The sequence below is a fragment of the Lepus europaeus genome, chromosome 7, assembly GCF_033115175.1.
Source record: "Lepus europaeus isolate LE1 chromosome 7, mLepTim1.pri, whole genome shotgun sequence".
In the NCBI taxonomy this organism is placed as follows: Eukaryota; Metazoa; Chordata; class Mammalia; order Lagomorpha; family Leporidae; genus Lepus; species Lepus europaeus.
In genome coordinates this window covers 107267057-107293235 of record NC_084833.1, presented here as the reverse complement: position 1 = coordinate 107293235, position 26179 = coordinate 107267057, and the positions used below count along the sequence as shown (strand labels likewise).

General features: G+C 55.6%; 2 protein-coding genes across 4 annotated transcripts; both read right to left on the bottom strand.

The window, feature by feature from the left end:
* Nucleotides 1–1346: 1346 nt before the first annotated feature.
* On the bottom strand, nucleotides 1347–13118 carry HINFP (histone H4 transcription factor). Of its 2 annotated transcripts, none has more exons than XM_062197185.1 (10): nucleotides 13038–13118; nucleotides 9023–9201; nucleotides 5418–5647; nucleotides 5053–5164; nucleotides 4719–4871; nucleotides 4157–4234; nucleotides 3949–4069; nucleotides 3728–3866; nucleotides 3513–3637; nucleotides 1347–2931 (listed from the first exon to the last, which is right to left on the bottom strand). In XM_062197185.1, the coding sequence occupies exons 2-10, from the start codon at nucleotides 9192–9194 to the stop codon at nucleotides 2508–2510; spliced, it is 1554 nt and encodes a 517-aa protein (XP_062053169.1). In that variant the 5' UTR covers nucleotides 9195–9201; nucleotides 13038–13118; the 3' UTR covers nucleotides 1347–2507. The 2 variants fall into 2 exon arrangements, with proteins under 2 accessions (XP_062053169.1, XP_062053168.1); XM_062197184.1 differs by lacking the exon at nucleotides 13038–13118 and adding an exon at nucleotides 10672–12942.
* Nucleotides 13119–17461: 4343 nt separating this feature from the next.
* Nucleotides 17462–25702, bottom strand: C2CD2L (C2CD2 like). 2 transcript variants are annotated; one of them, XM_062197182.1, is made up of 14 exons: nucleotides 25334–25702; nucleotides 23356–23451; nucleotides 22934–23053; nucleotides 22656–22766; nucleotides 22447–22563; nucleotides 22254–22365; nucleotides 22018–22126; nucleotides 21321–21385; nucleotides 21114–21241; nucleotides 20838–21012; nucleotides 20238–20339; nucleotides 19967–20103; nucleotides 19594–19879; nucleotides 17462–18679 (listed from the first exon to the last, which is right to left on the bottom strand). In XM_062197182.1, exons 1-14 carry the CDS (start codon nucleotides 25685–25687, stop codon nucleotides 18468–18470), a joined length of 2124 nt encoding a protein of 707 aa, XP_062053166.1. In that variant the 5' UTR covers nucleotides 25688–25702; the 3' UTR covers nucleotides 17462–18467. The 2 variants fall into 2 exon arrangements, with proteins under 2 accessions (XP_062053166.1, XP_062053167.1); XM_062197183.1 differs by having other exon boundaries at nucleotides 19967–20100.
* Nucleotides 25703–26179: the final 477 nt, after the last annotated feature.

Here is a 26179-nt window from a genome sequence, read left to right as displayed (position 1 = left end):
CTCTCCTTGTCTCTATGCTGCAAGTCCCTCCAGGATGGGTCCTAGGTATTATTTTTGTATCCTTAACAGCTGTGCCTGGGCCACAGCAGGAACTAAGAAAACGCCGGATGATGGGAACGGCATTGTGCAGAGGGTTACGCTGCCTGCAATGCCAGCATCCCACATGAGCGCGTTGGAGTCCTGGCTGCTCCGCTTCTGATGCAGCTCCCTGGTAAGGCACCAGGAAAGCAAGAGCAGATGTCACCCAAGTGGGACACCGGCTGGAGTTCTTGGCTCCTGGCTTTGGCCTGGCCCAGTCCTGGCCATTATAGGCATTTGGCAAGTTAAACCAGCAGATGGAAGCTCTCTGTCTTCCCTCTCTGTAACTCTTTCAAATAATCTTAAAAAAAAAGAAAGATAAGAAAATGGGCCGGCACCACAGCTCACTAGGCTAATCCTCCGCCTGCGGTGGCGGCACCGGGTTCTAGTCCCGGTCAGGGCACCGGATTCTGTCCCGGTTGCCCCTCTTCCAGTCCAGCTCTCTGCTGTGGCCTGGGAGTGCAGCGGAGGATGGCCCAGGTCCTTGGGCCCTGCACCCCATGGGAGACCAGGAGGAAGCACCTGGCTCCTGGCTTTGGATTGGTGCAACGCGCCAGCAATAGTGGCCATTTGGGGGATGAACCAATGGAAAAAAGGAAGACCTTTCTCTCTAACTCTGCCTGTCAAAAAAAAAAGAAAGAAAGAAAGAAAGAAAATGGCTAATGGAGGCGGACCTGTGGTACAGGATGCTAAGTCACCACTTGGGCTGCCTGTATCCCGTATCAGAGTCCCTGGAGTCCTGGCTACTCCACTTCGCATCCAGGTCCCTCTAATGCATGCCCTGGGGGGGGGGGGGGTAGCAGTGATGGCTCAAGTACTTGAGAACCTATCACACACAGGAGACCTGCGTGCACTCCAGGCTTCTTTCACCTGGCCAAGCCCTGGTTCTCACAGGCAGCTGGGGACTGAACCAGTAGATGGAAGCTCTCTCTAATCCTGCCATCCCATAGGAATGAGTGCTGGCTGAGTCTCAGCTGCTCCACTTCTGATCCAGTTCCCTGCTAATGTGCCTGGATAAACAGCCCAAGTGCTGGGGCCCTGGCCACCCACATGGGAGACCCAGGTGGAGCTCCAGCTCCTGGCTCCAGCCTGGTCCAGCCCCAGCTGCTGCAGGGCATTTAGGCAGTAGACTAGCACATGGAAGATCTCTGTCTCTCCCTCTCTATAACTCTGCTTTTCAAATAAAGAATCTTAAAAAAAAAAAAAAAAAAAAAAAAAAAAAGCTGACAGAATTTATTTTCCTTTCTTAATTCTGTCAACAATAGACAGTTTTTTGCAGTAAGAATTTAAAGCAAGTCCTTTAACAGATCCAGAATCCCTTTTAGGCAACTTCCTGGTCATCTCAGACTCTCAGAGTATTTCCTTGGCCTCTCCAAGGCAGCAGACAGAATGAACACTGCGTACTGAGAAGTAGCCAAAGCAGCCTAGAGAATGTCTTTATTTTGGAGGTGTTTCAGCCTCGGTGAAAACCTACTGAAAACAGACCCTATCCCCCAGGAAAATGCAGTTTGTTCCTGGCCCCCTGCAGCACCTGCCATTCCCCAGGGAGCCTCCCAACCACCCAGGCTCTCCCTTCCTCCCACAGCCCCAGAGGTAAGGAACCTTACCCCAGGGGCACTGGGTTCTGATCAGTGTGGCCGTGCTCAGCTGCTCCATCTTCCCGGTCAGCCCCATTCTCATCTATGCCATAGATCTGCGGCCCACTCATGTCCAAATGCTTGGGGCCTCCATGGAGATGGCAAATGCTCTGAGAAAGAACAGAGACATTTCACCAAAGTGGGGCTGTAGCAGAGGCAGCAACACAACAGAAACAAGCCACACCAGGCACTAAAAGGGGAACAAGTCTGATTACTCAGCTCCTCTTCCGGAAAGATGTACCTCTTGCTACCCAGTTAACTTTCACTATACCTAGGAAGAAATGAGTTCCAGTCCAAGTGTTTATTATAAAAAACAACTACCACACACATTCAGTGCCTCCAAGCCCGTCCCTGAGGATAACCGTAGAGTCCTTGCTGTTGTAGGAACCCCTAAGAGAAATGGATGCCTGGTTCCTAATGCCTTGGCTGATGGCAACAAAAAGCCCTTATAGGGGGTGTGGCACGGAAATGGACGTAAGCTGAGTAAGGAATTCAGCATGGTCTAGCACGTCTACAGAATAACGGTTAAGCCTGATCACAGCCCCTTACCAAGAACACATACAGCCAGGATCCCTTCAGAGAATCCAAGTAGCTAAGGACCCCCAGAAAATGCAGTCTGGCAGAAAGGGAAGTCCTGAGAGCCCGCAGAACCATGCAAGCCCAAGAAGAGCAGTGTGCACTGCTCTCCACGTCACTCCTAAGGTATCTGGCTGCAAGAGCCGCCTGCTGGGGCACTGCCACCCCCAGCTCAAACTCCGGGGCCGGGGTAGAAGTAGCCAGGCTCTGCAGCCTTCACGCAGTATGGACCTCTGGCCCTTCAGCAAGTTCTGGAAGCTTCTCCATGATGCCTCCTGAAGGCAGCTCCGGAGCTGGCGGGGGCTCTCCGGGGGCTTCAGCCAGCACGTAGTAGACAATCTCTCGCTGGCCTTGGGTGTTGGTCTGATTCACCATGTGGATGACAGGGCTGGGATTGTCCTGAGAGGCTGAGAGGGCTGTCCCCTCACCACCCCTGCCCTCCTCCTCCTCTTCCGCCTCTTCCTTAGATCCTGGCTCCTCTGTCACTGGTTCTAGGATGAGGCCCTGCAGGCTGCTCTCATTCAGTGCTGATCCCAGGCCAGACCCCTCTGGGGGCTGCTGCAGCAGCTGCTGAGTCAGCTCTACACTCTCATAGCGAACCAGCTGCAGCCGCATGTAGCCGTCTTCATGCTCCTTGTACCTGGGGGAGGAGGAACACAAAGGCAGCACACGTGGGCAGGGGATGCCAAACAGCTCACACACAGGGAGCTTCAGGGACAGATACAGAAGGAATCCTGGGATTTTATGTGACAGCATTGAGGACAAAAAAGGTCTTTCTTGGAGTATGTGGAAGAAAAGGCAAGAGGGAAAAATGAAAATGAAAACCTATGTCAAAACTCAACAGAGAGAGAGAGAGAGAGAGAGAGAGAGAGAGAGAGAAAGTGAGAAACACCAGTGGATGGTGAGGGCGGGTGGAGCACCGCAGGCTTGTGAAGAGGCCACAGCCTAAGGACCGGTAACACAGGCCCTATTCTAGTTCTGCATGCAAGACTTCTGACCCCATGTATTGTGTTTGGGACTGCACCTTGGATTGAAAACTCAGAAAAATAATCTTTGCCCCACTGATATTCTGGGGGTTCTCTGAGCCAAATGGAGATGACAAATAGTAACCCACCATAAAAACATTCAAAGGTTTTTAACTTTGGCAAAAAAAAAAAAAAAAAAAAAAAAAAGTACACAGAAAAAGTGTGAACCTGGAGGGAGGGTTGTTGTGGGACCTACCGAAAACGGGGGTGCCCCGAGGGCCACTTGAACTGATGCTTCTGGCGAAGGTGCACGGTGAGGCTGTTGCCCCGTGTGAAGCACTTGTCACACACATGACATTTGTACCTTGGCTCCGAGTCCCCCTGCCAAGGAGAGAGGGAGCAGTGAGGCTGACCCTTGACCCCAGGCTCCCCCACACTTCTGCCGGCCCCGCTCCACCCCCAGCCCCTCACCTCGTGCACTTTGCGGTAGTGGGACTTGACGGAGCAGAGGGACCGGGCACTGAAGGTGCAGCTCTCGAAATCACACCTGTAGGCTGGCTCCTTGCTGTGCGTTTCCAGGTGCTTCCGGAGGTCGATCAGATTCTTACAGCTGCCAGGAGAGGGGGGGGGGGGTTGGAGGACACGGGGACCCTGGGACACGAGCTCTTTTTCTGGGCCCCGACTCCCCTTACCTGTAGTCGCAACAGTCACATTTAAAGGGCCGGTCCTCACTGTGGCGGAAGCGCATGTGGTTGCGGAGGGAGGAAGGCAGCGGGCAGGTCATGTCACACAGGGGGCACTTATAGTGATTCACTGGGAGGAGCAGAGAGCAGGCTGTGGTTTGAAGACTTGTGGAGCCCTGGAGGGTGGACGGGGAGGCTGGCGTGGTGGGCCACTCACCATGGTTGCGCATATGGTCCCGCAAGAGCCGCTCTGTGGCAAACCTCTTGGAACAGTGAGAGCACTGGAAGCGCTGCTCTGGGGACAGGGCAGGCAATGAAAGGAGGGCTGCGGGGGATGTGGAGAGGAGAGGGAAGAGGAGGGGGACCACCCCAGGCACCACCCGAGGAGAAAGGGGAGCCTAGCGAGCTGTGGATGGACACAGGAGCCTGGAAAGAGCACGGGGCCAGAACGGAGAACCTGAGTGAGAAGCCCGGCCTCACCACTTACTCTCTGTGTGATCTCAGCTAAGTGACTTAACCTCTCTGAGCCGCAGCTTCCGCGTCTGCAGAAAGGGGGATAAGAAGCCTACCTCACGGGGCTGCTGTGAGGGCTCCCCGAGATAACTGACGCGGCAGTGAGTGCTGAGCGACAGCGCCCGGGACTGGCTCAGCACCAAGGCTGTGGGTGCAAGAGCCCAGAAGGAAGAGGGAGCCAAGCCACAGATCTCTTCAGGGGAACACGCGCCCACCACGCTCCGGGCAGGGCAACCTGCTCCCACCCCTGCTCTCTGGCTGCTTACGATCCAGGGAGGTCTGGCGGCGGATGTGATCCAGGAACTTGGTGTTGTTGGCAAACATGCCCCCGCAGGTGGGACAGGCCACCACCTTCTCCTGGGTGTGGCTGCGGAGGTGTTCTCGAAGCTTACAGCGGTCTTTGAAGGTGCAGGTGCAGCCTGGGAAGGAAGGCCCGGTCAGCTTCCAGTTACAAACTCCCCATAATAGGCTCTACGAGCCCCAACTCTCTCCAGCTGCCAGCCAAGCTCGCCCTGCAGGACTGGCCCGCTCCTTGGCTGCCTTGGCCCCTGGCCACCCCAGGGTTTCTTTCGGGACCCAGAAGTTAAAGACAGGCCCTACCTTTCCAGCCACACAGCACCACATGGTTGTCCTTGCCAACTGCTTTGTATTCATAGCACAGGCTGTGCGCTTCCACGTGCCGATAGAACCACTCAGGGTTGTCGAAGGTGCTCTGTGCCAGAGGCAACTCAAGGTGAGAACTGAGGTAGTGGAGGGACCCTTACCACCATGTGCCCAGAGGGGCTTCCTGGCGCTCTCCCAAATTAACTGGGTAGGGATAGAAAGTTAGAGGAAAGGAGCTACATGGAGCTAGGGCAGACACACCAGCAGGAGCTGTGCTAAGATAACCACCCCTAAGAAGCTCAAGACAGCTTGAGTTAGGACCCCAGCTTCCTCCCCCGCCATGACTGGCACTGCCCACTGACCTCACAGTACTCCCACAGACACAGGAAGTGGTCAGGGATGTCAGGGATGATGTTCCGGCTCTGGAAGTCCAAGATGCAGGGGCTGAGATCTGCCTGGCTTTGCAAGGCCTGCAGCCCCCACTGTTTCAGCTTGGTGTGGTAGCAGTGGAAGTAGACGTGGCGGATGAGATCAGCAGAACTGTCCAGAGAGCAAAAGCCACACTCCTGCCACAAGCAGGAGAATTCTTCCCCTGCAAAGGGTTTAGAAGGAAGAGTCCAATACTTTCCTAGGGTCAGCATTCTTTCCACCTGCAGCACTTGGCAGAGAATAAGGCCAGACGCTACCAAACTACCAGGAGTTCCTTCAGCAAATACCATTACTTAATGACCATCCACTGTGCGCCAGGCATGTAAGCAATATGACAGAGTACCAGTCCTTGCCCTCACACAGCTTTCAGTCAGGGAAAAAAGAACATTAACCAATCATCACATCTACAAATATAAAACTGCAACTAGTAGTGATAAGCGTGATGGGGTGGGGGCCCACGGTACTATAAAATTATGAAGCAGAGGTAGCTGGACACAGACAGGGGTGCCTTGAGAATTGCCCTCATGCTGCAATCTGACGGATGCGTGTCCATAGGAAGTGAAGGGCAGGTGTGGTGGAGGCGGAAGTAACTGCAAACTCAAGGCCTGAGCTCAGAGCCGGCGGGTGTGGCTGGTACCACAGCCCCTGGCTCAGAGCGCCCGCTGCCCCTGAGGAAAATGTGGCCTCCTCTGTCCCCTCACTTCCCGCTCAAGAGCTGCTTTCTCCAGGAAGGCCCCAGCAACGGTTCCAATCCACTTCCAATCTCTCTAGCATCTCTAAGCGACCTAGCTTCAAAGCTTTATAGAAATGGTTGTCTCAGCCGGCACTGTGGCTCACTTGGCTAATCCTCCGCCTGTGGCACCGGCACCCCAGGTTCTAGTCCTGGTTGCTCCTCTTCCAGTCCAGCTCTCTGCTGTGGCCCGGGAGGGCAGTGGAGGATGGCCCAGGTGCTTGGGCCCCTGCACCCACATGGGAGACCAGGAGGAAGCACCCGGCTCCTGGCTTCGGATCGGCGCAGCGCCGGCCATGGCAGCCATTAGGGGAGTGAACCAACGGAAGGAAGACCTTTCTCTCTTTCTCTCATTGTCTGTAACTCTACCTGTAGGTAGGTAGGTAGGCAGGTAGGAAAGAAGGAAGGAAGGGAAAGAAAAATGGTTGTCTCAAAAAGTAGAAGGGCTGGAGTTATGGTGTAGCCAGTTAAGCTGCTGCCTGCGACACCAACATTCCATATGGCCGTTGGTTCGAACCCCAGCTGCTCCACTTCCCTGCTAGTGGAGCTGGGAAAGTGGCAGAGGATGGCTCAAGTGCTTGGGCCCCCACACTGACATAGGAGACCTGGAGGAAGTTCCTGGCTCTTGGCTTCAGTCTGGCTCAGTCCTGGCCGTTGCAGCCATTTGGGGAGTGAACCAGTGGATGGAAGATGTCTCTCCCTGTCTCTCTGTAACTCTGCCTTTCAAATAAACACATTAATTTTTTTTTAAAAAGTATGTTCTTTAGAAAATATGACCATCCTCTGATTTTTCTTTATTACTTTTCATACTATCAGTCATAACTTAGTCACAGAATCTCAAGTTGGGGAAGGAGAGTGGTCCCCATACTTTCAAGGTCTCCTACAAGGGTGACAGGGCACTAAGCACCTGGACCATCCTCTACTGCCTTCCCAGGCACATTAGCAGGGAGCTGGATCAGAAGTGGAGCAGCATAGGCTTAAACTGGTGCTCTGATACAGGATGCAGATATTGAAAATGGCAGCTTAACCTGCTGTGCCACCAAAAATTACCCCCTCCCCTTTAAATAAAGGAGCACAAGGGGGGCAGGTGTTGTGGTGCAGTGGGCTAAGCTGCTGCCTACAATGCCAGCATCCCACGTGGGTGCTGGATCAAGTCCCAGCTACTGCACTTCCAATCCAGCTCCCTGATAATGTGCCTGGGAAAGCAGTAAAGGATGGTCCAAGTAGTTGGGCCCCTGCCACCTGGATGGAGTTTCTGGCTTCAGCCTGGCCCAGACCTGGCTGTAGCAGCCATTTGGGGAGTGAAACAGTAGAGGAAGCTCGCTCTCTTTCCCTGTCTTTCCCTATCTCTCTGTAACTCTGCCTTTCAATTAAATAAATAAACCTTAAAAAAAAAGAGAGAGAGGGAGAGAGACAATAAGGGACAGGTATTTAACATAGCAATTAAAATGCCAGCTAAGACGCCATGTCTCACATCAGAGCACCCAGCTCTGCTCCTGACTCCAGCTTCCTGCTAACGCAGACCCTGGGAGGCTGCAGTGATGGCACAAGTGACTGGGTTCCTGCCTCCTGCATGGGAGACTTGGTTTGAGTTGCTGGCTCCCAGCTTCAGCTTCTAGCCTGGGATTATTGCAGGCTTTGGGGGAGAGCTCTCTCTGTCTGCCTCTCATATTAGAGAGAGAGAGAGAGAGAGAGAGACAGACAGACATTGCAGACAGTATTTAGTAAGTATTGTTCCTGGTATCTTTTTTCCTTTAATTTTTGTGTTGTAAAATATATATTGCAGGGGCCAGAGCTGTGGAGTAGTAGGTTAGGCATCCACCTGTGGTGCCAGCATCCCATATGGGCAACTGGTTCGAGTCCCAGCTGTTCCACTTCCAATCCACCTCCCTGCTGATGGCATGGGAAAGCAGAAGATGGCCTAAGTGCTTGGGCTGCTGCACCCATGTGGGAGAGCCAGAAGAAGCTCCTGGCTTCAGATCAGCCCAGTTCCTGCCATTGTGGCCATTTAGGGAGTGAACCAGTGGATGGAAGACCTCTCTCTCTTTCTGTAACTCTGCCTCTCAAGTAAATAAAATCTTAAATACATGCATGCACACACACACACACATCCTGTACCACAGTGCCTGTTCTGAGTCCAAGCTATTCTGCTGCCCATCCACGTTCCTGCTGGTGCGCATCCTGGAAGGCAGATGATGGCCCAAATGCTTGTGTCGCTGCCACCCACAAGGGAGACCTAGATACAGCTCCTTGCTCCTAGCTTCAGCCCTGCTCTTGCAGGCATCTGGAAAGTGACCAACAGATGGACCATCTCTCTTTCCCTCTTTCTCTCGCTCTACCTTTCAAATACATAAATAAATCTTTATATCTCTATATCTATCTGGATACATAAACACACACACACACACAGAGATACCCCTAACTGGTGGCTGTGGGAGAAGAGGAGGGGGTTGGAGAGAGGAGCACTCCCAGAGTTAAAAAGAGAAAAGATTGCCAACAGCTTCTACAGTATGATCTTCTTACAAAAAACAAAATCTGCATCTAATTTAAGTACACAAATGCAAGAGAAGGCAAAAAGAACGTTCACTAAGGCAGTATAACTGCCTCTTGATGGCAGATGCACTCCCTATATCCTTTTGTTGACTGAATTGTCTATAAATAAATTTACAATGTTTTTATAACCAAAAAAAGCACAATATGGAAAATAAGCCTCCATTCTCCCAGGCTGTCCTCTCCCTCTGGGGAAAGGAAAGTCAATTTCCCATCTTCCTTTTAGCTCTTTCCCCTTCCTGTGTCCTGCTCCCTTACCAAGCGGGTCATCCTCCTCTTCCTCCTCCCTGGAACCACGCAGGTGCTGTTGCAGGTGCTGAGTGACATGCTCGCAGAAGTCCTCCATGGCTGAGCACACAGAGGAGCAGGACCCCCACTCACACTGCAGCCCCAGGTTCTCCTTCCGGGGCACCTTCCCAGCAGGTGGCATGGCCTTGCTGTGAGGGAGAGGAAGAAGTCCATAGCCGCAGATTCCACCCAGTGCTGCTGGGGCAAACAGCTGGGCAGGAGCCTGCCGAGAATCCGCAGGTGTGTTTCCAGTGAGGATGGAATAGCAGTTCTTCAAATTCCTGAAAGCTATCTGGTGTTCTTGAAAAAAGGGAACAAAAACTAACACTATCCAGTTTGTGCCAGGCAGTCAGCTAAACACTTTAACAGATATTTCCTCTTGAAGTTTCAGAGCAACCCACCAAGAAGGAATTATTCTTATGGCAGGAAGAACAACGCTCAGGTTCAAAGAGACAACTCTGGAAAGGAATCAGAATTCAAATCCAGACTCTACTCTTTACCACCTACTAACTATGTGACTTTGGTCAAGAACTTAACCTTCAACTTTTGAACATTCTTTTCTGCAAGATAGAGCTAATAGATCCTTTTAAAGTATATACTTTTCATCTACTTGAAAGGCAGAGCAATAGAGAGAAAGAGAGAACTCCCACCTGCTAGTTCATTCCCCCAAATGCCTGCAACAGCCACAGCTGGGCCAGAAACCCAGCACTCCATCTGGGTCTCCCATATGGGTGGCAAGAGACCAAGCACTTAAGCCATCATCTGCTGCCTCCCAGGATGTGTTACCAGGAAGCTGGATTGGAAATGAAGTAGCCAGGACTCAAACTGGCACTCCAAAATGGGATACAGGCAACCCAAGCAGTGGCTTAACTTGCTATACCACGATGCCTATCCTTAAAACCTTTTATTTTTAATCTCACAGCTACTTTATGTCAAGCACCATCTTAAACATTTTATTTGTATTACATCCTTTAATTACCAACCATGCTAATAGGTACGTACTGTTTTTAATCTCCTTTATAGACAAGGATCTGAAGCTAGGTGACGTGCCCAAGGTCACACACTGGTGGTATAGCAAGGTCAAACAAAGCTCACCCTAAAGTCCTCAATCTTCCTATTGGACACAGCCTGCAGATGGGCCCCAAATCTGCTTACTTCTCATAGCATCATGTCTTAAGTTCTCTGTCAGACTTCACACTTTCAAAGTGTCACACAATCTGCCCCTGCCTAACTAGCCAACGATTACCCAGCACTCCCAAACACCCTGTTGAAACGTAGATTCCAGGGGCAGGTGTTTGGCCAGTGGTTAAGATGCCGCTAGGATGCTCCCACCCCCTGTGGAAGTGCCTGGGCTGGAGTGCCTGCTCCACTTCTGATTCCAGCTTCCAGCTTTCCACTTCCCCACTAACACTGATCGTGGGAGGCAGCAAGTGATGGCTCAAGTATTTGGGTTCCTGTCACCCATGTGTGAAACCTAGATTGAGTTCTGAACTCCTGGCTTCAGCCTGGCCCAGCCTCAGCTGTTGACTGCATTTGGAGAGTGAGTCAGCAGACAGAAGATCTCTCTACCTTTCAAATAAATGAAAATTAATGTAAAAAAGATTTTGTAAAAGAGTCACCCTTGGGGCCAGCACTGCGGCGTAGAAGGTTCAGCCTCTGCCTGCAGTGTCAGCATCCCATATGGGTTCAAGTCCCAGCTGCTCCACTTCTGATCCAGCTCCCGGCTGATGCACCTGGGAAAGCAGCGGAAGATGACCCAAGTACTTGGACCCCTGCACCCACGTGGGAGACCCAGAGGAAGCTCCTGACTCCTGGCTTCAGATCAACCCAGCACTGGCCGTTTCAGCCAATGGGGAGTGAACCAGCAGATGGAAGACCTCTTTCTCTGTCTCTCCCTTTCTCTCTGTAATTCTGACTTTCAAATAAATATTAGAAAACAAAAAAAAAGAGTCAACCTTTGTTGCAGTTGATTTGTTTCTGAGAGGAAGAACATAGTGGAGGCAAGAGGCCCGGAGTCACCACACAGACCGCAGGAGTCCAGTGAAAGCAGGACTGAGGCGAGCAGCCTGCAGACTCGTTTATTTCAGTTGCTACAGCAGCTTATATAGCCAAGGCAGCCAATCTGGTCAAGGGGCGGTCTATGCCCTGAAACTCCGCCGAAGCAGCAGCTCATCCCTCAGACTCCAAGGTCCCATCCTTGGCCTCCCTCTCCCCGTTCACCAGGTCAGCTGGAGTCCCCATCTCCTGCCCACAGCGTCCCATAGCGCTTGCTCCAACACAACAGAAAGCGGTCTCCCTACTACACGTTTCACAGGGCAGGGACCAGCACAGAGCTCCCTAGGCCCCAGTGCTCACAGGTCTCGGATGATCATAGTCCAGGAAGCCCTCCTAAACTATGCTACTCCTCAGTAACGACTCTTTGGCCTTCTGGTTCTAGAGCTGGCACTGTTGACAGACATCATAAAACCTCAACCCAAGTAGGACACCACGTAGGATCACTCACCGTCTTTTTATGTGTTCTGTTCCTGTTTACACAACTGGGCTATAAGCTGTTACTGAGTAGAAGCCCCATCAGGTGCATCTGGGTCCCTCCACTGTGCCCACAGTGCTGAGCACAAATGTTCTAAACGCGTTCCCACGGTGGGATTGGGAGGGAAGACCCAGGAAGCCGGCTACCTAGTGACCGGGAATGACCTGAGACTTAGGCAAAGCTTCCTGACTTCCTCTTTTTCTCCCTGTGTCCCTAGAGACACAGGAGAGATGTGCGACAGAACTATGTCCCACACTGCCCCATCTGTAGATGAACGATGCAAATGAAGCAAACAACATACCGGAGAGCTCTGCACCAGCCGTCAGAGATCCGGGTTCAAGTTTTCTGCCTCAGCGAATCTGCTCTATTTATTTACCTACCATATCCAAACACCGTTCTAGGTGTTTCATGTGTATAAAAACCCTTTACTACAACACTCTACCGTGTTAGCTATTATTATTATCCACTGCACCAGTGAGGAAATGGGCCCAGGTAGGTGAAGTAATTTAACCAGGGTCACAACGCTAGGAGTGGAGACAACAGAGAGCCAGGGAGTTTGGCTCCATTTTCCTCCCACTGTTGCCCCTCTTACCGCAGCCGAGTCCCCCACCCACAGACATCGTCTCTGCACACACAATATCCAGACGCCTCTTAGCAAGCAGCTCCTTCGTCAGGCCCCTCCAAGTTGTAACCTGCTGCACAGCCTGGCCTGTGCCCTCTTCAGTTCCACCCGCAGGGTCATCAAACACCTCCTAGGAGCTACGTTAGTTCTAGAACTAGCTACTGTATTTTAGACAAGCCACTCAGCTTCTCTGAACCTGTTTCTTAGGAAGAGTGAGATACTAGTTTGAGTGATGGTGTTTGATCCAGCTAACCTGCTCACGAAGCAACATTTACTAACCGTAGGGACCTTCCTTCAGCCTGGGTTTCCAGTGTAGCACGGAAACCATTGTATCTCACTGAACTGGGGGCGGAAGTAGACAGTCGATATCAAAATACTTGGCATGGCACAAGAACTCCACACGTGCTGGCTGTGAGTACGCTCGCTTGCGGCTGAGGGCTGCTGCGAAGGACCCAACAAAAGGGCAACCCCGGGACCCGAGCCTCCCTTCGCTCGGCGGTCACGGCAAGAAGCGATCAGCAAACACTCGAGAGCGTGCACTGTAGCGCAAGGCACCGAGTGAGCCCTGAGTGGTCTCCAGGAAAGGGAAGGACCCGGGTCCTCATCCCCTAGACTCTCAACTCGGCCAAGTCCTGGGAAGACCAAAACAAAGCGCCCGGCGACAGAGCTCAAGAGAGAAATCCGCGGGACAGGCACGCTTCCCCTCCGTGGCGGGAGCAAGTCCCGCGGACGAGGACCCGAAAGAGGGCAGGAAGCCGCTCCGGAGGGCAAAGCCTCTCACCCCGGCGCCGCAGCCCTCCCGGGACCCGTCCCTCTGAGAGCGCGGCACTGACCGAGTCTCGGCGTGAAGCCCCGACCCGGGGGGGCACCGAGGTTCGAATCCGGTGGGCGCCACAGAGAACCGGCGTGCTCGAGCCGCTGGAAGGAGCCTCGCCGAAGCGGCCCAGGAAGAGCTCGGCCTCCTGCAGCGGCCGCGGGACGCACCTCCTCCAGGCCGCCAGCAGCGAGCAGCAAGCCCCAGCTCACCGCCGCCAGCGCCGGGTCTCTCCTCCTCCTCCCTCAGACAGTCTCCGGAGAGAGCGCTTGAGCGACGGGCAGCGCTAGCCAATCGCCGCTCCCAGATACTACTGACAGCCAATGGCCGCTGCGTCTGACGGAAACAGTGCGCACCAAAACACGGAAGGGGCGGGATCGTGGGTAGAGCTCGGCGTTCGGAGCGCTACCGCGGGGAGGCCGGATGCGGGGCAAGGTAGCGCGGGCCCGGGGCTCCAGACCGCTCGCAGGCTTGGCGCCCGAGGGCCTGAATTCCCCCATCTGCGCAGACTCGGCGCGCGGGGCCCAGTAGGCATGCGCGGGGCTCGGTCCGGGCCCTCCGGGGATCTGCCCGGCCCCGCGGGCAGCGCGGAGGCGGGGACGTGGGCGGCGCTGGCCACCTGCGTCCTTCACCCTCTCAGTCGTTTCTCCCAGATATCGGTGTTCTGGGCCCGCTTCCCTCTGCCCCGCGCGGCCGGTGAGCGACCTTGCCGTCCCCCCGCTGCCTCCCCGGACCGCCCTGCGGATCCCCCTCCGCAAGCACCTCTCACATCCTCTCCCTCACAGTCCCGTGCCCCCGGGTCCGTGAGCCCGTCCCCGCTGCCTGCACGCTCGCTTCGCTCCAGAACGTGCTCCGGAGCGCTCGCAGCGAGCTGACAACCGGCGGAGTCCCCGTTCCCCAAACAGCTCGGGCTTTCCAGAGCCTGCAGCGGCTGGGCGCCGCCTGCCTCTGCAGCCGCTGGAGTCCTGGAGCTCGCGTCCCGCTCTGCGGCCCCGGGTCCCCGGCTGTGCTGCTTGCCTGGAGCCCCCCACCCCACCCCGTGTTTCACTGGATTCCCACGCATTGCTTCTGGGCTGAGAGGAGACCCGTGGTTCTCCAGGATGGGGTCCCTGACGATCCTTTCCCTTGCTTTCCTTTGCAGCTGTATCGCATTGCGTTGTATTTGCCTGGTTCCCCGTCGGCATCACTGGACCGGTCAGTGAGGGAGGCAGGCACTGTATGTGTGTTCTTTGTAACTCCCTCATTTATCCCAGGGGCTGAAACACAGGACCCAAGACATATATGTTAAAGAAAGTGTAGACTTTAGTTAGGATCGATACTTTGTTGCATTATTATTTTCTATGTCGTCTAAAAATAAACCTATGTAATTTATATAACCCGGAAACACATTAAGTAATCGATATAGATAAAATGAATTTAAAGATGCCATTACAGATGGAAGGCCACGTTTGTGCGTGAGTTTTGTTTTTAACAACAGTGAATTATAGCTGGGTTCCTATTTTAAAATAGGGCTTAAAAATATAATTCCAGGGCCAGCGCCATGGCTCACTAGGCTAATCCTCCGCCTTGCGGCGCCGGCACACCGGGTTCTGTCCCAGTTGCCCCTCTTCCAGGCCAGCTCTCTGCTGTGGCCCGGGAGTGCAGTGGAGGATGGCCCAAGTGCTTGGGCCCTGCACCCCATGGGAGACCAGGAGAAGCACCTGGCTCCTGGCTTCGGATCAGCACGGTGCGCCGGCCGCAGCGGCCATTGGAGGGTAAACCAACGGCAAAGGAAGACCTTTCTCTCTGTCTCTCTCTCTCACTGTCCACTCTGCCTGTCAAAAATAAAATAAAAAATATAATTCCAAAAAAATTATTTTCTCTTTATTAATTCAGAAGTACATAGTTGTATGTCATGAAATGCCAATCTTATTTTAATTCAGATTTACATTTTTTTCTGAAAGGTTTATTTATGTATTTGAAAGAGTTAAGTGAAGGAGAGGCAGAGAGAGAAAGAGAGTTCTCCCATCCACTGGTTCACTCCCCAATTGGCCACAATGGCTGGAACTAGGCTGATCTGAAGCCAGGAACTGGGAGCTTCTTCCAGGTCTCCTACATGGGTGCAGGGGCCCAAGCACTTGGGCCATCTTCCACTGCTTTTCCAGGCATATTAGCAGGGAGCTGGATTGGAAGTGGAACAGCAGGGACACAAACCAGCACCCATATGGGATGCCAGGGCTGCAGGTGGGTTTTTCTAGATACGCCAGGGCACTGGCCCCCAGATTTACATTGTCATCCATACGGAAAATGCCTCTCAGCTTATTTAAAAACTACCACAAAGGGGTAGGCTCTTGACAGAGCAGTTAAGCTGCCACTTGGGGTGCCTGCATCCCATGTGACAGTGCCTAGGGTCAAGTCCTGGTTCCATTTCCACTTCCTTTTTCTTCATTTTTAATTTTTATTGATTTGTTTATTTGAAAGGCTGAGTTACAGAAAGAGAGAGGAGAGGCAGACAGAGATCTTCCATCTGCTGGGTGACTCCCCAAATGGTTGGTAACAGCCAGGGCTGGGCCAGGCTAGAGCCCAGAGCCTCCTCTGGGTCTCCCATGTGGGTGCAGGGGCCCAATGACTTGGGCCATCCTCTGCTGCTTTCCCAGGCACATTAGCAGGGAGGTGGATCAGAAGTGGAGCAGCCAAGACCTGAACCGCAGCCCGTTTGGGATGCTGGCATCATAGGCAGCAGCTTAACCCACTCTACGCCACGGCATTGGCCTCCGGGCCCCACTGCTGACGGCAGCTTCCTGTCATGTGCACCCTGGGAGGCAGCCCATGATGGCTCAAGCACTTGGGTCCCTGTCATTCACATGGGAGACCTAATGGAGTGTCAGGCTCCTGGCTTCCACCTGGCCCAGCCCTGGCTGTTGTGGGCATTTGAGAAGTGAACCAATAGATGGAAGAAACTTTCTCCCTTTCAAATGAATAAAATATTTTTAAGAACCTACTTAAAGAGAAAAATCTGCCACAAAAAGTTAAAAGATAGTTCATTCTTATTAAAAGCTGTGGGTTTCCCCTGTGAGATGAGTCAAGTTGATGGAATTATATTTTGTATTCTTTTGCATTTTTTTAACTTTTTAAAAAATTATTTTAGTTAGAGATATCTTCCATCCATTGGTTCATTCCTCAAATGGCCACAATGGCTGGAGCTGGGCAAAGCTCAAACTGGGAGCCTGGAACTCCAACCTCGTCTCCCAAGTGGGTGGCAGGGGGCCAACCACCTGGATCATCCTCTGCTGCCTTCCCAGGCACATTAATAGGGAGCTGGATCAGAAGTGGAGCAGCCAGGACTTGAACCAGCACCCATGTGGGATGTTGGCATCACAGGTGGCAACTTAACCCACTAGGCCACAATGCCAACCCCTTTTTCATTCTTTTTAAAAATCTCTACTTTTGAAATATGGTCAGGCTCTTCACTGTAAAATATGTGATTGCTTTGAGGCTGGGCCCCCATCACTGAATGGATACAGTCTCTGGTTACCATCTGCTCAGTCCCCAGGTAGAGTGGAAATCTGAACGCTTGGCTTCCCATCAACCAGAGTTTCTCATGAAATTACAAGTTCAGTGGATGTGGCTGTCCTGGGACACTGATATACAAACTGCTCCTCTGTGAGCCACCAGGAGTGCAGCATTTCTTAGATGAGGGGAAACAGTTCGTGAAACGTCAGCTTTCATGACCTAATGCTTAACATATATATAAATTACAGCCAGATAACCACACCCTGCCACTCTTTGCAAATATCCCATATTCTGTGACTCATATGGAGAGGCGCCTGGGGAGTAGTAACAAATCTTCAGGCTACCCCAAGGCACATGCCATGTCAGGTAGGTAAGCCACAGAGCGTCAGCAGAATGGTGATCCAGGAGATGAGGAAGCTGGGGTCCAGAGAGGGGAAGTGCCCCGTGTAGGGCCACTTGCGCCCGGTTTGTGGCAGACCCAGGTTCCCTGCCCGTTGGGCCCTTGCTTGGATCAACATGCTACAGCAGCTCGCCTGGCTCAGGGTCCTGGAGGACAGGACCTGGGGACACAGTTTGCCGGTAACTATGACTCCCTACTGAAAGTCTTTTTATTACGACAAGACACTTGTTCGACTTCCTCCTCCTGATCTGTCTCATCTGATGCAAGAGCGGACACTTCTTCAGCCCTGTGTGCAACAGAGTCCAGCTACTCAGCTACTTCTCCCCACTGAGTGACAACTACTATTGTCACGGTCCCCATGTTACAGGTGGGGACACAGAGGCCCTCGGAGTTTATTCCCATGATCCCACAGGTGAACAGTGGAACTGGGACTCAAACCCGGGCAGTGTAGTTCCTGAGCACACGCTCTGAACTTCTGCAAAGGGGCCTGTGAGGATGCCTGCAGTCCTGGTTGATTTTTTGCTGCAACTGTCTGTCCCACCCCTCTCTCTCCATAGTCCTCTGTGGGAGCTTCTTAGCAGACCCACTATGTGTCAGCTGCCCTATTTCACCATCCAGGCCCCTTTCTCTCACCATCCACACCCTCAGCATCATCACCTCACTGCCTGTTTGCCTTTCAAAGGATAACCAGCTGTCCAGTTTATAAACTCCAATTTGACTTTAATTTAATAAGTTAAACTCCAACCCATCACACAGCAATGGACATCATCGTCTCCCGACACACAGAGGTGCACCTTGCTCTCGCTCCATCATCAGTCTTTACATAAAGCCCTCAGGCCATCTCTCTGGGGAAGGTTTCCCACCAGGCTCCTGGCTCCCTCCTTCCAACCGAGCCATTGCTCATGGAGAAGGCATCAAGTACAAAAACGGTAAGAAAGGGGAGGGAGGGGCGAGGAGCAGAGGGGAGCAGGGTGGTGGGGAGTACCTGCCCCCCATCCCGGGCACCAGCCCGGCTTCCTGTGAGCTGCCAACGCCCTCAGAGGCAGACACTGGTGCTGGTCTGAGTGGGGACCTGAGGGAGGCGTGGGAGCCCCATCCTGAAGGGACTTGCCTACCCTCTTGGGACAGAAAAGAAGGGCCACCTGGGAGATGCCCTCTGTCACCTGTTCACTGAGGGTCCTTGACCACACATATAAATAAAAAAGAATAAATAAGGGAGGAGGAGGGGGCGGCCCGGGACTCTGCTCAGGGCCCAGTGTCAGCAGGAGGCCAGCACAACTGAGCGATGCTGCACGTGCCAGGACAGAGCCTGCCTCTGCCCCCCGCTGCCAGCTCCCACTTCTGTGTCCTTGGCAGGGGATGCCCACTTCTCACGTGCTTCCCGCTGCGGGGACCCTTCCAGCTGGCCCCACGGCCCAGGGTGGACAAGGCTTCCTGGAACCCAGAGGGCCTTCCTGGCCCCGGCATTGGGAACCCAGGAAGGGGTACGGAAGGGGATGTGGGAAATGGGCTGAGAGAACTCTCGCCCTCTCCTAGCGCAGGAGGTGAGGAGGGCCCTCAGAGCTGGGGGCTGGGGTTGCCATTGGCCTTGGGTTTGGATTTGAAGGAAAAACGCTTGATAAGGCGGCGAGAAAAGCTGCCGGCCTTCTTCCGGACACTGGGTGTGGCCGTCGTGTTGGAGAGGTCATCGTGTGATTGGCTCAGACCAGCTTCCTTCTGTCGGGGCCTCCGGCGGAAGATGAGCTTCGTGCCACTGCGCAGGAAACTCACTGCGGGGGGATAGGGGAAGCTGAGGCAGACAGAGGGGCTGGGGGAAGGACGGGGACGCAGGGAAAGGACGGAGGTTGGAGGGGCAGGTGGAGTGGAACAGCACCAATCCTTTGCCCTGAAGCCAGAGCTCCCGGGGACAGGAAGCGCTCTGCGGTCCCGAGGAAGAAATGCCAGTGAACGCTGGGTTCTGTGTGCACTACCACCTCTGGCCCCGCGAGGAACCTCAGGGGCCGTAACAGGGAGGACAGACACTGGGCCTCTCTCCTGTGAGACAAAGGCTAAGCAGAGGGTGTTCTCCAAAGCCTCTAAATCATAAAAGGGGAGGTGGGTTGACACTGACTTGTTCGCAGAATTCCAGGATGTGAATAGGAAGTGGCACCTCCGGGGACTTCAGAGAGCTGAATTCAGGACCAATGGGATGAGGGGCTTACACAGCAGGCTTTGGACTTAGGGACCCCATTATCTCAGAAAGGGACACAGGCTTGCATCGCGGTCGACAGGCTCATTGGTAGAATGATGAGCCTGTCTGGGGGAAGCTCCTCACTCTCTGAAGCGCCAGAGCTGTCCCCAGCCTGTGTCACTGCTACAGGAACAAGTCTGGGGTTGGCCTGGGGTAGGAGTTCTTACATTCTTTGGGATGGAAGTAGGGAGTACATGGGAAGAAAGGATGAGTGGGAAGTAAAGGGAGATGACCTGAAAGCCTTTCCAATGACCCCAGCCCTTCGGAGCCAGGCCGGGAACTAAGGCACCAAGTTCCCCTCTCTGTTGTAGCTTGGCTGAACCTGGCTGATCTTTCAGGGGAGGTAGGAGAAGACATGTTTGCCGGAGGCTTCCATGACCCTAGGTGTCCAGCAGAGCCCAGGTCATGACCCTGGGCCTAAAGGGGGGGGTCACCCTGCCAGCATCTTCCCACCTTTGTGATCCTTGAGGCTGCGCGTCTCCAGGGCACCAGTGGACCCTGTTTCCGACTCCACATCATCCACAGACGGCCTCTCAGAAATGTCCGAGCGCGTTGTCTCGTCAGCTTCCTGGACACTCGTGGGACTGGAGAGGGCATCGAGGGGTCCTGGGGACATGGCTGGTGGGTCGGAGGGCGGGGAGGAGGGGCCGCCACTGGTCCCTGCATCGTCCTGCATGGAGGCTTCCAGGGATGCCGCATAGCCCAGGGAGAGTGCCAACTCGTCCTGAGCAATGGGCACCTGGCAGGAGGGACAAGCGTCAATGGGCAGGAGTGACCCATTAGGCCTTCCTCCCTATCCCAACTGCTCTCCCCAGAGCCTTGTTACCTTGGAAACACCAGAGATGATGAGAGTGCTGCGCTTGGTGGGTGTCTTCTTGGCTGCCCGCCCACTGGGCTCAGTCAGCTGACGAATCGCTGTCTCTGCTACTGGGTCCAAGCCATTGGAAAGGTGGCTCTCCCCTGCTGGGGGTTCAGAGGATGGAGAACCCCGTTTCTCCCCAGCTCCTTCTGGGACTCCAACTCCTGCCTTACCCAAAGAGGTTTTTGACCCAGGGGCCCCAGCACCAACCACGTTCACACACCCAGTCCCCACTCACGGCTGCTGCTGTGAGACGTATTGCTGGGGCCGCTGGTCTCACTCAGCACGGTCGTCGTCTTCTCGGTCACCTCCACCTTGGACGGGGAGCGGGAGGGGGAGTCTGGTGGGTGGGGGAGGGTCAGTGAGCTGGGCGGTGCTTTCCAGTGGCTCCCACCCCCTACTACCTTTGTTGAGATGCAGGCTGTGGTTGACTCAGAGGGCAAGGATGATTAAGGAATGATTAATCACAAGATTAATCATGGGAACCAAAAGATACCATAGGAGCTAATGGGAATGTGGGGCCCACTTGCAGCTCTGGGGAGATGCCATGAGAGTATGGAGTATACAGGGGTGATAGAGGGGGAGTGCCAGAGCCCTGTAGGAGGAGCTGGGAGACCCCAGAAGCACTGAAGGGTCAGAGGAGTTTTGGGGAGGTGGAGGGATAGAAGGGAGTTTAAGAGAGACAGATCCCAAAGCAGGTGTGGCAAGGGCAGAGTGCAAAGTCAGGAACTGGGCACGCTGGTGTGGGGGCTGGCCTTCCCCTTTCCCTGTCCCGCCACGGTTAGCAGCCCAGGGCCACCACCGGCTAGAGCCGAGCTCCCGGGCTCCTCCTCTTTACCTAGTTTGCCGTCGCCACGGGGCCGCGACTGGACGGTGGTGACTGTGGTAACGATGGTGCCGTCAGGCATGATGGTGCGGTCCAGCTCTATCTTCTTGGTGGGTGTGATGCTGGGACGGGGAGTGGAGGGGGTGGGCGTGCCCAGGTTCCGGGGGGAGCCCTCCTCATACTGAAGCTGCCGACGGGGAGGTGGGGGGGAATGCAGAGAGCCAGGGCCTAAGACACTGCCCATCCCCTGCGTCCTCCCGCCCGCCCGCCCCTGGCTCCGCATCTCACCTCTGCTGCTATGGTGGCTGCTGGGCCCAGGGCTTTCCCTGGCCCTGGCATGAGTGGGCACACCTGTCTCCGAGACAGTGGCCTGGACGGGGAGCCCACAGGCAGTGTGGCCTGGCCCAGGAGCTCGGCTGGAGCAAAGAGAGGCGCTGTGAGCTGCGGCCCCGCTCGGCACCCACCCAGGGTAGCCCTTCCTGTCCCCACACTCACTGTCTCCATGGCTGCCACTCCTCAGAACTCGGAGGGTCAGCTCCCGGCTCTGTGGTCCCAGGTCCCTGGCGGCAGAAGCAGAAGGGGAGGATGAACAACCTGAGTGGACCCCAGGCCAGAGGCAGAGATGATAGCACAGGGCTCCAGTCCAGTGCTTCTGCCCTCCCAGTCCTGCCTCCTTGGGACAGCGGGGCCAGGACGAGTGGAGATCCTTAGCTGGGCTTTCAGACCCTTCCGGGCCCTGCTCCGCCCTGTCTGGTCAGTCTCAAATCATGCTCTTTCATTCGTCCAAGTATCCTGGTCTCACACTCCGGAGAAACCCTACTCCTGATCTGAGGTACAGTTTAATTGCCACCTCCTCCATGTAGCCTACTGGGATCCTTGTTCCCCTAAGGGCATTGATCTCTCCCACCTAAGTGCTCCCTTAGCACATTGTGGTAAGCCTCTATGGGAACACTTACACCACCTTCTTTTTGCACCTCTGTTCTGCCTCAAGCCTGCAATCAATGCAGGGGGTGGGGGCTGTATCGTGGCCACGTCTGGATCCCTGGGATCCAGGCCAAGGCCTGGCCACGCACAAGGAGCTCACATCAAGGGCTACTGCAAACAGAGCTGATTCATGCCAGGGCTGTGCTGGAAGAACTTGACCCTCAGTCGCCCACGGAAGCAGGGGGTTGGGGGGGAGGTCACTGCTTACAGTGCCAGGTCCTCCGTCCACTCCACCTCCGGACCAGCCCTCACGGGCTTGGTCCACTTCTGTTGCATGGGGGTGTCGAGCTCAGCCACACAGCACAGTTCCTCAGCGCCTGTAGGAACCAGCAGTTAGAAGATGCTCAGGTCGGAGATGCGAAGCTGCTGAGGAGCAGAGGCAGTGCCCTTGCTAGAGGGGCAGGGAGTGCTTGCAACCACAGGCCCTGGCCGGTGTGCGCTCACCTCCTAGCTCACTTCCCAGGTGAGAAGCTCGAAGCTGCCGTAGGAATAACCGCGTAGGTCTGGGAATGACTGGCTGGGTCTGGGACATCGTGGGTGGCTTCTCACTGGGTACCTAAGAGCAGGACGAGGTACTTTAACATGGTACCTTGCAGGCAGGCTGCATGCAATCTTTCGACTTTGGGTGCCTACTCACCAGGCCTCCCGGGGCAGAGCAAGCCCTGAGGTTGACCATCATGGCTGGCTGGGTGCTGACTATGGCGTCCTTGATCAGCTCCTCGATTGTGGAGAGCTCAACTTCCTCCTCACCTCTCTACATGGAGCAGGAAAACAAAAAGGTGGAGCCTGCAGCTCTGCCTCCCCTCCCTGCCTCCAGCCTTGTCTTTACCAGTCTGCTCTCCGTACCTCCCTGGCCTGCAGCTTAGGAAGCACCGTGAGGCTGAGATCTGGGCGGTCAGTGAAGGCCCAGGACACCAGCAGCCCTTCATCAGGGACCTCCTCCAGGTTGACTTCCAACTGGGGAGAGGGACAAAGGGACTGGGCTTGACTTGGCCTGCTCCCCCAAAGACTCCGACTCCCCAGGACCATCCCTTCCCAAATTCCATCCTGGAGAGGAGCCAAACAGAAAATGCTGGGCCACCTGAACCGCCCCCTGTCCAACTCAGTTTCCCACATTCCTCCACCTGTGTTGGTGGCAGTGTCAGAGTGACGTGGTAGGTCTCCATGGAGACGGCAGCGGGGGACTGCTGGGTCACAGAGACTGGGAACCGCATCTCCTCAGCAGAGAGCTGGCAACGCAGCACCTGAGAGAGGAGGAAGGGAGGGTGGCCACCTGCTTCACCTCGCCCTATGATTCAGCACACTCCTACCCACTTCTGCCTTCCTTGGGACTTCATCTTTCGGAGTTCATGAACCCCTCGACGAATCAGATAAGAGCCAAAGACTCCTTTCCCCAGAGAAATGCACACACACGCATACACACACATTTTGCACCCAACTTCAGGGAGCTCCTCAGACCTCCTGAAGTCAGGAACCCCTGACTAAAGAGAACCCTGGGGTCAGGCTCCCTAAAGTCCCAAGAAGGCAGTGCCCCTCCGTCCCTTACCATGGTGCGCTCTGATTGGTCTATGCAGGTCACATGACTGATGCTGGCTCTGGGTGGGAGTTGGGGCACTTCCTCAAAGGCGATTTGGATGGAGCTCTGAGGAAGTAACACGGGCACAAGATCACATCTCTGGAGCTTCCCCCACAGGGCTGGCCAGCTCGGTGGCTGGCTGAGCCCAAGCACTGCAGATGTCTCAGCTGCAGGCTGGCTTCTGGCCCCTGTTTGGCTCAGGGTTTTAGGTTCCCATCAGACCCCACCTCTCCAGGGACCTGCAGCTGCTAGGGCCCCCAGGGAGCCAGACCACCTCAGAGGCCAGATCACCTTGAGCTGAGGACCCTGGGTTCCTCCAGGAGGAATGTCAGGGGCCTCACTCCTCTCACCTTCCTCTTCAACCCCTAGCCTAGTCCCAAAGAACGGGGTGCACAGAAAAGTAATCAAGCCACGTGTGTGTGTGTGTGTGTGTAAACAGCTTGACAGAGAGGGCTCGGGCTGAGCTCAGGATCAAGGGCATTTACTGTGAGATAAAAGCGAGAGAAATGAAGCTAAGACTTCTTCCAGATCAACAGGATGTGGACACTCAAGAAGAGGACGCTAGCCACGAGCCATACTCTTGGAGATGGGGACCGGCTGAGCGTGGCCTGGGGGACCTTGAGAAGCAAAGCTCAGAGGGCTGAAGGGCCCGGGGGCCCAGCTAATGCTGCAGGGCAGACAGCAGGACCGTATTAGGAGGCAGAAAGCTGCTTAGCTCAGGTCTCCAAAGAGCTACTCCCTAATTCTTCCATGGCAGTAGAATGAACCTACTGCAGCCCCCTCTGGAGAGCAGGATGGCAGGAACAGTTGAGAAGGGGCACAGATGAGGCTAGCAACTCCTCCCTGGGTCTCGAGATGGAGGAAACAGATCAGTGGGGTTCATGTGCCTCACAAACCAGAGGAAGCCAACTTTTCCACTCTGGTAACTGGATTGAGGACCAGGCCAAGGGAGGTGGGAGACGGATGCTGGGAACCTTCATCTCCCCCCACCCCCATCAGCAAGGCCCATGTCTGGCTGAGTCAGCTGTCCTGGAGAGTTGCTTGTGACCCAGGGACAAGGTGCAGGGAGAGCTGGCTGGAGGCATGGGTTCAAGGTATAAACTGGCTTTTGGCTGGTCAGCTGGGCAGAGCAACTTCTTGTGGCCACTTCTGTTTCCAGGGATTTGGGAAGCTAGCAGGGTAAAGTCTCCAAACTTGTCATGGCTGGAAACAGAACCCTCTAAACAAGGCGTGGGTGGACTGTGAGGGTCAGAAGAGATGGCTGGGTCCAGATAGGAGGGGGCCAGGGCAAGTGGGGACCTCCCACCCCTCCTGGGTCTCATGATCACACTTCCTGCCCCACTTCCTGGGAGGCGATGCCTGCTGCCATGGGAGGAAGTGGGCAGGGCTGGTATGTGACTGACCCTCAGGGGGCAGCTGCAGCTCCTTTGGGAAGGGCATGAGCACAGATTGTCAAGCCATTCTCTACCAGAACATTTTTCCTCCAACAAATACACTGTGGGCCCAGCGAGCAGAGAAATTACTGATGGGCAGGGGGTAGCTCAGGCTCCTTGAAAAACCGCCTGGCCACGGCAGGGATTCAGGGCAGGAGATGTTAACTGGGTGTGGTGGCATGAGGACCAGGCAAATTCCTCCTGCAGGTGCACCTGTCTCCCCTCCGACAGGATCAGCAGGCTTGGCGGAAGTGGCCTCAGGCACAGGGATTAGCGTTGCTATGAGAACAGTAACTTGTACAAGGGTCTGGAGCCAGAGTACCTTGCCCACAGAAACAGATCTGGGACAGCACTGGGTTTCTACAACCCGCAGCCGCAGCCGCACCTGCTTCTCCGATCTGGAGGGGAAGAGAGGTCGTGGGCTTCCCCAGTTGATCTCCACCCCCGTCTGGCCCCTTCCTTCCCTCCCCCGAAAGGAACGGCTGCAGGACCACCTAGGGTCTCGGCCGACTCACCCCGTCCCTGCAGGCCTGCTGGTTCAGCGCTCGCACCCACGCCCGCTGCCAGTTCTCCCGGAAAGACTTGAAGGCGAAGAGCGACGCCAGGAGGCCCCGGACGCCTGGCTCCTCGGCGGCGCCGGTCCGCGCCGCCCGCAGCCGCAGCAGCGAGCGCCACACGCCCAGCTCCCGCAGGGGGCCCGCGGGCTCCGCGGCGGAGGCGGGTCCCGCGCCCCGGGCCCCGCGGGCCCGCGCCAGCCACAAGCCGCGAGCGTACTGCAGCAGCCAGCCGAACACGGTGAGCAGCGAGGCGGCGAAGAGGACCAGCAGCGCCGCCCAGCCCGCGTCCCCCTGCCCCCAGCCGCGATCCATGCTGGGCGCGGGCTCGGTCCGGCTCCCGGCTCAGGCTCGGCCGCTGCCCCGGGGGAGCATGGCCCAGCAGGGCCGCGGGGCGGGGGCGGGCTCCCCCGGGGCTCTCGCGAGCCGAGTGCCCGGGACCGGCGGGTGCCGCAGCCCGCGGCGGGGGTGTCCGCGGGGCTCGCGACGCCGGCTCTCTGCCTCCGCGGCCGGGTCCCTCCCTGCTCCGTCCAGCAGTCGCGGCCGGTCCCGGCTCCTCCCACGGCGCGGGCCCGCCGGAGCCGGGCGGGGATGGGCTGCAGAGACGCTGGGGCGCGCGGGCCGGCACCGGCTCCGGGAGGGCTGCGTGCGCAGAGCTGACACTGACAACACCGCCGGCGCCCCGCCCCCACCCGCCCTTAAAGGGGCCGCGCCCGCACCGGGCGGGGCGGGAGGCGCCGAGCGCGCGGGCGACGTTCCGGGGTTGAAACCGGGCGGGGTCTGTGACCGTTCCGCCCCATCCCGGGA

Excerpts from the sequence above, each read along its gene's own strand:
- HINFP (XM_062197184.1), bottom strand. The coding sequence starts at position 10,727 with ATGCTGACACTGCAGGCAGAGGCTGAACCTTCTACGCCGCAGTGCTGG. Across the intron at positions 5,648-9,022 it reads AGAGGAGGATGACCCGCTTG|GGGAAGAATTCTCCTGCTTG; the intron begins GTAAGGGAGCAG and ends AACCCTTTGCAG. Across the intron at positions 4,070-4,156 it reads GGACCATATGCGCAACCATG|TGAATCACTATAAGTGCCCC; the intron begins GTGAGTGGCCCA and ends TGCTCCTCCCAG.
- C2CD2L (XM_062197182.1), bottom strand. The coding sequence starts at position 25,687 with ATGGATCGCGGCTGGGGGCAGGGGGACGCGGGCTGGGCGGCGCTGCTG. Across the intron at positions 23,452-25,333 it reads AGCAGGCCTGCAGGGACGGG|AGCTCCATCCAAATCGCCTT; the intron begins GTGAGTCGGCCG and ends TTACTTCCTCAG. Across the intron at positions 21,242-21,320 it reads GAGTGGCAGCCATGGAGACA|CCGAGCTCCTGGGCCAGGCC; the intron begins GTGAGTGTGGGG and ends TCTTTGCTCCAG.